This window comes from Homarus americanus, unplaced genomic scaffold (genome assembly GCF_018991925.1).
Source record: "Homarus americanus isolate GMGI-L3 unplaced genomic scaffold, GMGI_Hamer_2.0 scaffold37032, whole genome shotgun sequence".
NCBI lineage: Eukaryota > Metazoa > Arthropoda > Malacostraca > Decapoda > Nephropidae > Homarus > Homarus americanus.
The window spans coordinates 1,809,358-1,825,877 of record NW_024731852.1 but is presented as its reverse complement, the minus strand read 5'-3'; the positions used below and the strand labels follow the sequence as shown (position 1 = coordinate 1,825,877).

Sequence of the window (16,520 nt, the reverse complement as noted above, 5' to 3'; positions counted from 1 at the left end):
AGCCGATGAAAAAAACTCCCTTCCGTAAAAATGTGTGACCGACTGCCGAGGGCTCTTTGTCCCTAAGTCTCTTTCGGGTTCCTGTCGCCTAAAATTTCAGAGGTACAAAAGAGGACCAAAACATAAAGTAGCTTAAACGTACATTAAAGGCAATACCGAGTTTACGTTACATTCGCATTAATTACTCGTCCCATACATAAAATTAAATTATAGTAATTAGTTTGTGAACGTTGAAGTAATTATACTTTACGTGATAAGGCTACAATCGGCAAGGCACGGATGGCAAAATCTTTCGTGCACATTCACACATGCATTGCACAGTTTTGGTAAAAATAACTTGCATTTAAAAGGAATAAGAATTTCTAGTGTATATCACTTACATATACAATACTATATATATTCATTATACATATACAGCTCCTCCCCGACTTACGACGGGGTTAGGGACCCAAATCCAGGTCGTAAGTCGGAAATGCTTAAATAATGCATAGAAAATAAGTCTCTTTCTTCTCAGCACCACAAAACACTCACTTTTAAGCTTGCCAGCCATTTTAAGGTGAATTACAAACAAAAATTTTGTGTGTACTGACTTTGGGACTCGAAAATACGTAATTTTACCAAATTTTGGTGCAACCGAGGTAGGTCGTAAGTGCAGGTGGTCGTAAGTGCAGGTGGTCGTAAGTCGGGGAGGAGCTGTATATGCATATACGGTAGTATATATACTGTACAGGTATTTTATAAAATTATAAGGGAAGGAAATAAAAACACTTTTCGCTCTGGTCTCTGCACTATGACAATCACGGACTGTCATTCCCCCTGGATGATGGAACGTGCAAATTTCTCGCTCACAACTTATATGTACTGGAATAATACGGTCGCTCGCGATCTAAACGCCCGCCCGGCATTCGATATCTCCGTCGTACGTGCCGTCGACGTCGCGGAATGCGTCGCAGCCGTGAGAACTCCCGTACGGACTCTTCCGCGAGGTGCTTCCGTTCCGTGCGACGGCCGCAGAACGACGGCAAAGACCGACCGAATTTTCCTGCCGGGTGAACGGTTCGACGTACTCTTACGATTTCTTTGGCTGCCTCAATCGTACGTTGTCGTGATGCCGATACCCCAAACGACCTCTCTAGTACAAATCACATCACGATGGTTTGTTATGGAAAATTCTCTACGGTAATTTCTATTCTCTTGTTACACACGAAGGAAACTAAAATAAGTCTCCTAATCAGTGTATTCAAACTGTTAATAAGACTAGTGCTGTATCAAGCTTTACACTGGGGAGTCCTTTGTAACACTGCTCTTGGATTCACTTTTCTTCAGCATCTCCTCTTCTTTTTCCTTCTGTTCCTCTTTCAAGATGGCCTCCTTGTCGTCCTTCTCCCTGTAAAAATAGTATCGCGAATCAGTAACTTGCATGAAATAATTACGTTAATGCCTTGCAGCTCTCGTTCGACGTAAAATTAGTGGCAAATTAGCGCAATCGCTGAAAATTACAATTCTTTGATACCCTATCCAAATTTTATATTTGAGGATACTCGGTTATATACAACTAGCAACTACAGATCAATTTCGTGTCGACAGACCGATTCATAAACCAAATATTCAAAATAGTTTAGGTGAAAAAAAGGACAATGGCTGTAATACATAATTGTAAAACATACTATACTTCACATCATCATCCAGAATGTGTAAGCCATTCTAATCCCAAGACGAAGCGTGCACGGGTTTAGACGAGGGCGGGTTGACCGTAGAGACGCGGATGCCTCCGTTAAACTTCCGAGGAATTTTGCAGAGCTCGTCGACGACGGGGCGAAGGACGACGTCTGTCCCGGCGGCAGAGACGAATCGAGGGGTCCGTCGAGACGGTCCGTGCTCCGACTGTGACATGGGGATCTGGGATTTTCTTTCGAGTAAATTGTCGTTACCGTCGTCGGTGAATTTCTTCTTGCGTTCGCTCTAGGTGCCGAGGGACCCTCTGCGGGCGTCGACGGGATGGCTCACGAGGGGGTGCCGGGGGTATTTTGGGCAGTAGCGGCGATGGCCCTGACGGCGGGTTCTACCGTATACGGGCACCGCAGACGAAAGGGTCGATTCCCGAGGTAACGCAGATGGCGCCTCCTTTTGTTCTGCTAACCCAGGAGTATTAGGGCATTTTGTGGTGGCTCTCATGCCAGGTGGATCATCATATGGTGCAATTTTATATGCAACCATAACGTCATCTTGATTTTCAGAAATATTCAGTGGCTGATACAGAGTACGCGATGAACTTTCGCTGGGTGCCCTGGCCGACTTACTTGTGTTTTGAATATCTCTTGGTCTCTGATTCAGAGCTTCCTTATTTCCTGACATACCATAATGGCTCTTTGGCTCCTTATTCAGTTCCTCCCTGCTTTCTGATAACAAATAAGGACTCCTTGGTGCCTGGTTCAGGGCCTCCCTACTTGTTGACAAGGCATAAGGAGTTCTTGGTGCCTGGTTTCAGAGCCTCCCTACTTGCTGACAAGGCATAAGGACTTCTTGGTGCCTGGTTCAGGGCCTCCCTACTTGCTGACAAGCAATAAGGATTCCTTGGCCCTCGGTTTAGTGCCTCTCTACTTGCTGCTGTATAATAAGGATTTCCTGGTTCTTGATGAAGTACTTCCATACTTTTTGATAAATAATAAGGCTTACTGGGGCCTTGGTCCAGCGCCTCTCTCGACTTCGTGTCGTATTATAGGGAGTTGTTGGCGTCTGATTTAGTGCCTCTCGGCTCGGCGACGTATAATAGCGACTTTCTGCTTCCCGATACGGTGGTTCTCCACTGGCCGAGACATAATGAGGACTCTCATTTCTCAGATTCATTTGACGACTTTCAGAAAGGATCTCTTGACTCCTTCATCTCTGCATACTTCAGACCCCTGTATTGGAATTTCTTCTGGGTGGCGGCGGTGGAGGCTGGCATTTCTCGTCGAGGCGATTTGTGTGTCGACCGACTTTTTCGAGTGACGGTTGGGAGTAGACGGAACCTTCCGAGAGAGACGTATCTAGGATGGGCGTACTTTTGCCGTTTTTCGTGCGACCGTACGTTAAGACGGGATTCTCGACGGCCATTGTCATACTTCGTGGGTGACCGTTTATTCCATAGGCAATATCTCCAAGTGTTCTCTTCTTGGTAAGTACCTGTACAATCTGTGGCTGAGACGAGTGGATATTTCTACTTCTGATATTATTCTCTTGGATAGGGATCATCTCTGAGTGTCTAGGCTCAGTCAGCTGATGTGAAAACTGATTTTCTGAGTTATTCTTATTCAGTAACTGTACTCTATCCCTCTCCCTGCTCTCATGTCCCTCATGAAGTTGCTTCTGTACATTTTGCCGACTGTTATGAACTTGATTTTTGTCGTGTAGAGACATCCTGAAATTTGGTAAGCAAAATACAACAAAATATAAAACTGTTACTATGGAGGGAACAAAAAAAATATTGTTTGTGTCTCTTTGAAATTCTAATGATGAATTTTGACGTGTTAAATACTGTAGTTTATGATGGCTGTTAACGTGAACCTAACCCAACCTGGTCTACTGTAAACTAACCTAACCGAAAACTAACCCCTGGTCGTTTGGTTAAGTAACTACCAAATAACAAAGACCAACATAGCCAAAGGAATTAACCAAATGCATCAGTTGGGATCATGTGAACATTAGCCCCACAGTTTATTTCACCTAACAGTTATACACCCTTATGTTACCCAAGGAGGGGGGGGGGGTCAGCTTAGCATTAGGGAAATTAATATCAAGGTGAGATATGTTTGGAGGGAGGGAGGGGGAGGGGGGGCTAATCTTCAGGTAAGTGATTGGTTTTGTTTATTAATTTATTCATGACTTTCTACTGCCATTAATTGTTCAGTGTTAAAGCCTACATAGGGAAAATTACAGGATATATTGTATAATCTGTCCAGTATTGCTTCTGTTGTCTAATCTGTTCAGTACTGCTTCTGTTGTCTAATCTGTTCAGTACTGCTTCTGTTGTCTAATCTGTTCAGTACTGCTTCTGTTGTCTAATCTGTTCAGTAGTGCTTCTGTTGTCTAATCTGTTCAGTAGTGCTTCTGTTGTCTAATCTGTTCAGTAGTGCTTCTGTTGTCTAATCTGTTCAGTAGTGCTTCTGTTGTCTAATCTGTTCAGTAGTGCTTATTTTGTCTAATCTGTTCAGTAGTGCTTCTGTTGTCTAATCTGTCCAGTAGTGCTTCTGTTGTCTAATCTGTTCAGTAGTGCTTCTGTTGTCTAATCTGTTCAGTAGTGCTTCTGTTGTCTAATCTGTCCAGTACTGCTTATTTTGTCTAATCTGTCAGTACTGCTTATTTTGTCTAATCTGTCCAGTACTGCTTCTGTTGTCTAATCTGTCCAGTACTGCTTATTTTAAAGACAGGATGTGACAGCTATGAAATAAGTGTGTATTCAAAGCCCAGATGTGAAACAAATATTGCTCTCTTTCTCTCTCTCTCTCTCGAATATTCTTAGTATAAATACTATCTCAACTGGGACCCAACCTAACCTAACCAAACCTATTTGAATGAGGTGCATGTATGTACGTACGTATGTGTGCATGACAGTAAAGTGAGTGAGTGAGTGAGTGAGTGAGTGAGAGTGTGTGTGTGTGTGTGTGTGTGTGTACAAGTATTTTGAAACCTTCCATAATGAACCTAAAAATATAATGACTCACATTAATTTTTGCTAATACAAAATATACATGACTTCACTTTTAAAATATCATCACTGAATAGTTAAATAAAATAATTCTATAATGACCATTGAATAAACTGAATATAACCAAATGCAAAAACAATGTTTCACAGGGTCATAGAGTGATACAATAATACACCCACAAATATACAAAAATACAATAATTTATGATACACCCACAAATACAGTATACATTGCTAAACAGACATTACATAGAAAATATTAAGTATTGAATGAACCATGAATACAATCTATCATAAATTTCTAACAAGATCAAAATAGGAATTATAGTGCAGTATATTTGACGCGTACAGTATATATATATATATAATTCTTTAGTTTAAAATATCAAATTGGAAGAATCACATAGTTTTTTATATTTAAACATCAACAATCATATTTTACTAAGTACCTGTACTGTATATCACAAACACATACAAAGAATTTTTTTTTACATGATTCTGACACACACACACACACACACACACACACACACACACAATTATATTACAATATCTCCCTGACATACAATACATAAACTTGGAATCACAATAAGATTAGCTTTCAGCTTATTTCACCTATTAACTCCCCTAAAACTACCTGAATTAAAAGGTCAAGCTGGGTTAACCAACTAATATGGTGGTTAATATTGAGGTGAAATAAGCTGGGGGGGGGTAATCTTGAGGTGAAATAAGCTGAGGGGGTAATCTTGAGGTGAAATAAGCTGGGGGGTTAATCTTCAAGTGATCTCTAACTTATATTGCACATAAATCAGTAACTTACATATAAACTGACAGACAATATGTATCTTATAGCAATGGAGAGCGATTTCTTAGGCATTTCAACATTTTAAGTAAGGTAAGGTAATGTGAGCTGAGGTGAGGTAAGGTCAGAATGCTCTTCATTGCAAAATTATTAATAGTTAACATGTATAGGTCTGACAACTAGCTCTTTGGCATTTCAGAAACACACACACGGGGACAACTAACTCCATCCAACTGCAATTCATTCACTAACGACAAAATATTCAAATCACCTTAATATTTTTCCCCCGTTTATATATCCTTAAGATTAATAGACCTCATTAATACAATCTATCACCAGCCTGTCACAACCATAACCGATTAGAACTGGGCACCCCATCTAAATGGTTGTTAGGTTCAGATACATCAGGTTAGGTGACTTTAGGACCAATCAACACTAGGATTTACAAGAACACTTACTAAACAACACAGGCTGAATATTAATAAACTTCTAAATTCAATTCGTACACCATTTTTATAATCCAATTCTTCATAATGCTGTTTTTTTTTGTTTAATATTTATGTATTACATGTTGCACAGATACCAACATTTGATCCTCTTTATGAAGGCAAACATTATAAGTTGTTGGTATTGTACATTAATTAAAATACTGTTTCATAATCCCTGATAAGATTTACCAGAGAATTTGATCAAAAAGAGTAAAAAAATAAATCCTATAGATTAGAATGGCTTTGTTGATAATAAACACACAGAAACAGTTATTAATATACTGGCATGCATATTATAAGTGGTATATTAATAAGTCTCTTTACCTTTATGAACTGTTAATGCCAAATTTGTGTAGTTTTAAGCATGCACTATCAGAAGAACAAGCCATATTAATATCAATGGGTTTAGGATTCCAAGCATTAAAAACAAAAATTCCTCAAGATCAAACGTCGTGGTTTTAATATTCTGCCGTAATTTTATTTTAACTTTAAAGAACAAGGAACACCATTCATGCATAATACTGTACAATACAATGTGATTTAAGCTTTACGAAGAACATGCATCACGGGGGAAATAAATGAGGGAAACAGACCGAGAGATAGAGACAAATGGACGACACATCAACGCGGGAGAGGAGACTAAGGGATGCTGGGAGGAGGAGGAGGAGGAAGACAGCGTTACCCTTGAATCGTGGGAGTGGTTTCCGTGGGTTCGGTACCAATATGCAGTACAGTATCAAAGAACAATTATAGTGTGGTTTAAAGTGCATGATAATAATAATAAATAACCACATCATTTAAAGAGCATCAAACTACTTCAACGTAGATTATTGGCGTATAATTACCGAGCTGCATTTACTGTACTAAAACTACAGTACCTTTAAGATTATCGGTACAATAAATACAGAAATAAAACACTGAAAGCCATCCAACATTCCCATTAAATTGAAAACAAAATACAGTACAAGCAGTGAACTGAATGGAGGGTGGGGGGAAGGGGAAAAGTAGGGAGACGACGCATTTCTCAAATAAAAATAATTCACATATTCGGCCATTTCTGACCATTTAATCGTCATAAAACTGACGAAAAATAGCATTAAAACAATCTTTAAATGATGCTCAAACTCACTGTAAATGTTATGAAACAATGACATTCATCACCCATGCAAAAAATGACCAATTAATAAAAAAAAATATGTTTAACTGTTAACTGAAGTGCCCTTAAATGCAAGATAAATTATGCACAGTGATAAAGCAGCCAATAATGGAGCTTCGATCTTACATCTCTTTCTCGATTTTAGTTTCGACTTTTTTCTCGGGGGATTTCTGGACCTCCTTCTCGGGGATGGGTTTTTCATCCATACTTTTTGTTTCATCTTGGGACTCTTCGTTGAGTGTATCAGCACTAAGAAGAGTGGAAGAGGGAGAGTGTACAAGGGGAAACAGTTGTAAGGGGCCATTTTTGTTTGTGTTTATGAAAAGTCCCTGAAGGAAGTGACGTTACCGAAACATTGCTGATCCATTATTATCTGTGATAGTACATTGTTTGTATGACTATGTACATTATTTATATACCTATACTAGGTTCATTATGTAACTGCATTGCTTAAATACATACAGTATAAATGTAAGTTTATATGACCATTTTAATATATATATATATACACACATACAGTCGGCCCTTAACATACACGGGGGTTAGCTAACAGAGTACCCGTGAATGTTAAAAATCTGTGTACTTTTGCTGCCCCCCCAAAAAAAAAACCCTGGTCCTCCATGTCCTTATTTACTGCACAGTATATACCTGTGTGTAGTTCGAGGTTTTAAGACCAAATTATTTGGCAAAAAATTGGGGGTCGACCTCTAAATGGGTAATAGTTTCGTTAGGTTGAAAAATATTTACCAGTAACTACCAGTAAACAATGGAAACGACGCACCAACGCACCACCAGCTGTGAGTGTCGGTGCAGTTGCCAGGGCAGATCTCTTGCGTCATCATAGCAAGCCCAAAGTATCCAAATGCATGGTATGGTATGCACAGGACGATGTAAAACATAAAGTATTCATTTTTTAACGTTTATTTATAGATACTGGACATAAATTTTTTTTCATTACATTTGAAACATTAATCTTTGTTAATTAAATTTGAAACAAAAGAAAACTACGATTCCGTATTTCTAAATACCGGGTATTTTCGTTAAAATATTACATCACAAGTATATTTTACCTTAACTGTGACTGAATGAATATATTCTCAGAAATAAATATGGAAATGTAATATTTTTGCTGAAATGACGTGTATGCTAAACCTGCGGATGGTAATGCAGTGGAAGCGCCCCCTGAGAAAAACCTGAACCAGCACAAACACAATTAATTTGAAATATTCTCCGTGACCCGTGGAAAGATAGCACCTGTGATTGGGGTGAATGAGACGCACTGTAAAATTTTACACTTCTATTCCCTCCAACACTACACCCACAACCAATAATGGTACACCAACATTTGTGCACCTCTTAGCCTGGCTTAAAACACTACACTGGAGAACAAAGGTTATACATGATATCAAAAATAGGTAGAAATATTAAATGCCTTATGAGCACTACTAAGGTAACAGTGCTACTTACACCAGAATGAGGAGCTCATCTGAAAACAGTTCCTCGTTATCTCACATCCCTTAGTGCCACATAAACATCAGAAAACAATAGTATCAAAAATATTAAGGAATATTAACTACACCCAACAAGATAATATGTCACTGAGAAATACTGTAGTATCAAAATATTAGGAAATGTTACATACACTCATAAACAGGCCTTAAGGGCATTCAACAGGATAATATCAGTCACTGAGAAATAGTATCAACAATATTAAGGAATATTAACTACACAGCAGATATAATATCAGTCACTAAGAAACAGTATCAAAATTATTAAGAACTGTTAACTCCACACATGAACATACCTTAAGGGCATTCAACAAAATAATATCAGTCACTGAGAAATGGTATAAAAAATAAGATTAAGAAATATTAACTACACACATGGATCAATCATAGCCTGTCTGGGATGACCCACAACTACTACAATCCTAACTGCCCAATAACCCGAAGGGTGTAACTACTAGCCTGCCGAGGAGGCCGGCATTTACAAGAAACCCAAGAAAATCACGTGACCCATCGGGCAGGCGGGTGCTCCGCTGTCGTTGTCAGTACTTTCTCTAGATCTCAGGAGTCATGAATGTTTTTCTCCACCAATACCCGTAAAACATGCTTCTCAATCTCACATAGGTTCTGAATGCACCCGTATTTTTAAGGCACTGACTAGTCCTTCACAACTGTGGATAGGAATTCTTACGTCTCACGTGTGAAAATCAACCGCGAGGAGCGCGGTTTCCACACCTGGACTGGGTTAATACTAAACACACCTTACCACCATTTCCCATAACATGCATCACACATATGCTCAGAGCACCAACATCAGCACTAGCTGCCCCTCCACTCACCTTAACATTATGTAAACTGTAGCGGTTCTTAAATCTGTTAAACCACCCATGACTTGCTGTGAAGGTTTGGTTGCACTCATCTCCTGCCTGCTCCTTCAGGCTTTGGAACAGGCTTCTTGCTTTAGCCTGTAAGGTTAGAAGGCTTAAGGGTACACGCTTCTATATTTGGTCTTCTATCCATATCACCAATAATTTTTCCATATCGTGAATGGGGTCTTGTCTTTTCTTCGTAATTATAGTTCCCTTTATAGGTGCTGTTCCTTTCACTACATCACGAATACGTTCCTTGTCCTTCAGAATAGTGGATATGGTCGAGTGCGAGAAGCCTAAGTCGGGTGAAATTGTTGCTACAGTTTTACCTGTCTCCTTTTCTTCTGAGCACCACCAGCACTCTCATTCGCACGCTTTCCGGTCATTATAAAGTCAATTAAATACGATAATTTCGTAAGTACACAGCGCGATCGGTATAGGATACGACAGCCAAACACCAACTAAGCGCTCTACTGAGTGGGAGCTGTACCCACGCGGTGACCCAAGCCACGGTCTCGTCCAGGATGGAAACGTTTCGGTATAGAAAATGTGCGCGTCATTTGAAAAATTTTTTGGTCCCGACTGCGCGGTCGTATGTGCAGATGGACATAGGTCGAGTCAGTCTTAAGTCGGGGAGTACCTGTACAGTACTCGGCACCCATGAAAACCCCTAATCCCACCTCCCATGTACAATAATACCACCAGGCCATAATTACAGTGCCGTAATATATTCATTACTCAGAATTCGCCAATACGTTCTCGGAATTGAAATTGGCTGCGAGTTTTTCCAGGAAAATTTTCAACATTTCGGGTCTGTGAATGAGTTTTTAAGGTTGAAAATGTTTTTTTTTTGGGGAGGGGGTTAATTCCAAAAAATCTCTTAAATTTGATTTCAGGCCTTGGAGCAAATTTCGAGGTTAAATATCAGGCACAATTTCTGGAAATTTTTATGAAAACTTACTGAAACTCTCCGAGTTTTTTCCTTGGTCTCGGAGGATGAAAGAATGTTTAAACTTGGAGACTTTTAAACGTAACCGGAAAAATTCAAGGGATGTGGCGATTTTTCATGGTTTGAGAGTCTTGTTATCTGGAAGTCTCTCATCCCTGGAAGAGCTCTGCACCAATTAATCCGGCTAACGGGGATATCACCTGTGTGTTGCACTTTATGGAGGGCGATTCTCTGAAAAATTTAAAATGTAACACAGTAATATATATCATCATAGGAGACCTGTTGTTTACTATAATCAAGATAAGCAATGTTAGACAAAACAGTAAAAAAAAAAAAAATATATATATATATCCTACAGGATACAGTATTCTGCACACCTGCAACTCATAACTGCATTGAGATACTTTAGCAGTGGCAGCTTCCAAATTAGTATGGCAAAATGCTTGAAGATCTCTGTGTCATCAGTATGAAAGTTTGTCAGAAGCTATGCAACTATTTTGACCCTTACAGCAAAAGATTACATCCACTTTCCAGAATCAAACAACATTCAAAAACTTGTAGATGAATTTCACACCATTGCAGGGATGTCTGGTGCATTTGGCTGCATTGATGGGTCTCAAATACCTATTAGAAGCCCTGGAGGGAACACAGCTTAACTAAATTGATGTAAAGGGGTGTAATTGATACACGGTTTTGATTTGTATAATGTAGTTTGTTTGAAAGTAGAGCAAGTGTAAGGGCAAATGGAAGCATTATTGGTTTGGTAAAAAAATTGTTTTAGATAATTTTATTATCAAGGTTATTTTCCAATAAATTTTTTGGCTTTAAATAACATATTTTATTTCCTCCAAACATTATCATAGTACAACTTGAAACAGTATTTAAATTCAAACAAAATTAAAAAGGAATTACACTGGCATGACTAAAGAAAAATATAGTACAGTACAGTACAGTACAGTACAGTATACAGTGACCCCTCGTTTAACGTAATTTCGATGAACGAACTGCCATCCATAAGGATCTTCAATTCGGTTAACGAAAAAAATTCGGTTAACGAAGTTCTTACGAACCGACCTCAACATGTTTTCGCTTGCACTGACCGGGCAACCAGCTTTAGTATCAGTCCGCCAATACATTAATCGGTTCTAGGGCTTAAATTCCTTACTATTTTAGTAAATATCAAGAAGTTTATACTATTCAATAATTTTAAAAGTTTAATATTCAATTTTTTAGTCATTTTAACAATTATTGAACATAATTGAAGGTAAAGTGACTAGTTTAATGCGCGGCATCCAGCCTCTTAACACAGCAAACAGGAATTAGTCTCTCTCTGTTTTCACTGGAGGTAACATCTTGCTTGAGACTCTCTTCAACTAAACGCTTTTTTTCTGTGTTTCCAAGCAAATTATTGGTCATTTTCAAATATATTTTACATAATGATAATATATAATGCAGTGCAGTGTTGATTTAAAGAAAATAATCTTGAATTACACCAGAGAACTAAAATTTTATGGGTGAAATGGCGCCATGGGGTGACTTCTCTTCCACCCCAATGCCTTCTCTTCTTCCATCTCCTCCACCCCCATTCTAAATCCCATCATCATCATCATCATCATCATCCAGGAGCCTTCTACATACACACCTCAAAGTAAGTGAACTTTTCTACCATTTTTGTTGAATTTAGGAAATTTTCGGTGAGCTGGAACCAATTACAGTACCCAAAAACCCATTGAAACGATGGTTTTGGTTAACGAACTTTTCGGTTAACGAACGACCTTCTGGAACGGATTGAGTTCGTTAAAGGAGGGGTCACTGTATGTAAAATTATATCATTCAAACAGTTTAGTATTTTTCTTGAAATAATAAATGTACACATTTTTAAAGGTTTCAAAGTACTATACTGTACTGAAATAGTTTGCAAGTGTCAGACAAATCCATAACAATTCTAGTTCCTCTAAATAAGAACAAGCAGTAAAACCAAATTGATCACAGTACCTGTACAGTCCTGTATATAAATTAATAGTAATCATACTTAGTTTGAAATTGCAAATATAGCTATAGCAATTATCATTCTTGAAAGATTTTAGAAGTACTGTACTGTACCTGTATTGAAATTGTAATTAAAGTACAAAAGAAATGTGAAATAAAAGGATGATTAAAATTCCAAAATAGGTATGAATATACAGTGGTCCCTCGGTTAACGAATTACCTTCCATAAGAGTCTTAATTCGGTTAACGAAAAAAAAATCGGTTAATAAATTTCTTACGAATTCTTCTCAACATGTTTTCGCTTGCTCACCAGCTGGAATATTAGTCCGCCAATACAATAATTGGTTCTAGGGCTTAAATTCGTTCCCATTTGAGTAAATATGAAGAAGGTTGTACTATTCAATAATTTTAAAACTTTAATATGAAAATTTTTAGTAATTTTAACAATTATTGAACATAATTGAAGTACAGGAAACTAGTTTTTAGTGTGCCAAACAGCCACTTGACTCACCCAGCAGGCGTCAGTTTGTGTCTCTGCTCAGTGGAGGTAACATCTTGCTTGAGACTCTTGTAGTGGACGTCTCCCCTACAACTGCGTATCGCATTCCGATGCGCCGCCGTATCCTAGCAACCAAGCGAGCGGCGACAGCAGATGGTATGGTAACCTAGCAACGAAACTAGAGACCGGCGACTTTCTCGGGTTTTCCCAACATGACTCATAGAGGACTCGCGGCTGCTGGGTATATAAGCTCTGTCTCTCCATTGAGATTCATTCCGGCCTCACTTCTACAACAAGCAGCAACACCTCCTCCGCCGCTGCCTGGCGGCCCTCGCATCTCCTCGCTGCCTGGCGGTCCTAGCTCCCGCCAGCGAGCATGGCGACCCACCAGCTGTCCTTCTCTGAGCTTCCTCACCAACCAACTCTCATTCTGCCCATCTTCCTGAACAAGCAACACCTCCTCCAACAAGCTCCACGCTGTCAGCATTCATTCAACCAGGAGGCCAGCAACAGGCAACATCTTTTCTAACGAAGCTCCTGCACATCTACCTCCTTCAACACGCTACTCACCGAACGTCTCTACTGAGCAGCCCCTCACCACACGGCACCTCCAGCACCAGACTGTCTATCATATAACTTATATTATACAAGAAAACCACCTTAGAGTTTCCATCCATCCCGAGTGCTAGACAACATTTACAGTATATCTCGATACCCCTACACTCTCTTGAACATAAACTATTTATACGTTTCTACAGTACAATTAGTGGTCATTCTGAAATTTATTTTACATATTGACAATATATAGTGCAGTGCAGTGTTGATTTAAAGAAAATAATCTTGAATTACACCTAGTGAACTTAAAATTTTATGGGTGAAATGGCGGCATGAAGCATAGGGTGATTTCTCTTCCACCTCCACTTCCTTCTCTTCTCTCTTCTCCTCCACCCCCACTTCTAATTCCAATCATCATCGTCATCATCAACCAGAAGCCTTCTACATGCACACCTCAATGTAAGTGTACTTTACTGCATTTATTTTTAGTTTGTATGTAATTTTCAGTGAGCTGGAACCAATTACCCAAAATCCCATTGAAACAATGGTTTCGGTTAACGAACGACCTTCTGGAACGAATTGTGTTCGTTAAACGAGGGACCAATGTATAATACACAGTATCACAGTATATGAAATTCTCGCAAAAACTATGTTGAATCTATTTTGGTTTCACAAGAAGTAAAATAATAAAAAATCATAACAAATATTTGATCATATAAAATATGATTTCTCATTTCCACTGTGCAAAAAAAACCCAGTAAACAGAGATAAAAAAAAAAGACAATTAAATTTCTCCAATAAGTATGAGTGTACAATACACAGTATCACAGTACTGTTAATTGTATCTGACATTGTATCACAAATTAAGTTGAAAGAATCTATTTGTTTTCACAAAAGAAAAAAACAAAAAAAACATGAGTGTTGAAACAAAAAATATTTCATATTCTCCATTAAGTACCTAAGAAAAAATTTTAAACAGAGAGAGAGAGAGATAGAAAAAAATCACAGTTTATACATTATCAATTATGACACTGATGGCAAAGTCTCCACAATTTAACTTGATTGCCCACAGCCAGAGGTGGAATTATGGCTGCACTCTTGACATATGCCACTGGTCAACAACTCTAATGCTTGCTCTAAATACATTACGCACAGACTGGGCTGATAATGTACTGTACATACTAGTGAAGGCCTTTAAAGCCTCCAATATAGCACCATTCGGTTCTTGTGTACTGTCCTTAATAATGGCAATGAAGCATTCATTCCTCTTGTTCACCTGCTTCCTTCTCTTCCCCCTGTGACTGGATGTTGATGCTGCTGTTGGTGGCACGGGTGATCCTGATGTTGGATCGGTTGATCTAAGTGTTCCTGCTGGTGCAGACGCTGGCATAATTGGCTGTGAAATCTGCCCTTTTCCTTGAAGATGAACTTTTATCTCCACAACTCATGTTTCTACTTCAATTTTGGCACGCAGATCGACCTGGTTTGTTTATATTTATCTTGGATGAGGCATACCAACCCTCTCGAGTTGTGACGTTCGGGTTACTTAATAGTAACCCGATCTTCGGGATTGATATTCGAGTTTGACGAATCCATTTGACGGGTTACCAAACAGTAACCCGACATTCGGGATTGCTCTACGGGCTTGCTGCCCCGAGTGTTTAAAAAAATGGCAGTAAAACTGCACCCACGATACCTATGGCATCTAAAAAATAATAATCAATAAATGCCTCCAGCATCTTCTACTCAAAAACAGTTACATTCCCAATAAGCAAGACAAGAAATAGTGCAGCAACTGGATGCAGATGAGACTACAAACAAATTTGTGTGTGAATATGCCCTTATACTCTTCACCACAGGTCAACTTACTAGCCTGCTTGATTGTCAGTTATTGGTTATGTACAGGCTCTTCAATATGTCTGAACATGTGCCAGTATAGGTCAAGTCTGGACTTAAAGGTTCACAATTAGTGCTTTCACACCATTCTCTGGCAAGTTATATCAAGAGTTCACAACTCTTACTTCAAAGAAATTAGCTCTAAACACTTTCTATACTTATAAGTCAAAGAGCCAATTTATGTACAACCTCTAAAAATGGAATTGGTTCAACACCCACTACATCTATGGTTTGACTTGACAATGGCAGAATAGACCTTCCTAAACATCCACAAGTAGTATGTACACATACATGCATGAATATATACACCCTTACCATTGTGTATTTTTTGTCATTGCACAGTACATATTGAGCTGCATTATAGTTTACAAACTTAAGCCTGTACAGTATATGTTATGTTAATTAATACACCCCAAGACCACCATTTTGCTCACTGTACATAATGCAATATATTACCAGTATCTTTTTGGTAAATATAGCTACTGTATTATAAAACAATTACATGATTCACTTTAATTTAAAATTTGGTTCCATGCTTTTTACTAACAAAAACTTGTAGATATATCATTTTGGGGTCATCTAGAGATTGCATCCTATAGCATTTGGCATATTTTCCATTACTTTATTTGATGCAGGTATTCATGTATAATCTTTGACCTATTATTTCTAAAATTTGGGATATTTCACTGCAGTATCAAGTTTGCTCTCAATCCCAAGCTTGCTGAAAAATCAATATACCACCTATATACTCATCACTTAATTTTGTTTGAGATAAATGAATCTACAACACATTAGACTTCACCACTTTCTTCCCCATCTTGCTACTTAATGGTATCTTCTTTGCCAACAGCAAAGTGTTTGATTTTACAAATTTACCTGAAAAAGAAAATAATATTAAGTGTTTTTCAGATAAGATTTCTAACATTTAAAATAATATTAATAAATTCATCTTTAATTTTCTCCATATAACACACTGATGCTCTGTAATACCTGTTCTGTAGTATGTTAGGACATAAAATGACTTTGTTCCAAATTATTCTAATTTCTGTCATTAGTAACTACCAAATAATACTATAGTGGGGCGGCATAGCAAATCTATTGTGCATTTTGTGATAAAAGTACCAAA

General features: G+C 38.4%; 1 protein-coding gene across 8 annotated transcripts in view; it reads right to left on the bottom strand.

Moving 5' to 3' along the window:
* Positions 1–533: 533 nt before the first annotated feature.
* LOC121867924 overlaps positions 534–16,520 on the bottom strand; it is a 50,877-nt gene continuing 34,890 nt past the window's right edge. For 7 of the 8 annotated variants that reach the window (XM_042368067.1, XM_042368065.1, XM_042368064.1 and 4 more), the window contains one exon: positions 13,978–16,270. In XM_042368067.1, the coding sequence (XP_042224001.1) occupies positions 16,267–16,270 (4 nt within the window). In that variant the 3' untranslated portion in view covers positions 13,978–16,266. Of the gene's footprint in view, positions 1,388–13,977; positions 16,271–16,520 lie in introns of those variants that run through there. The other variant, XM_042368068.1, reaches the window with a different exon arrangement.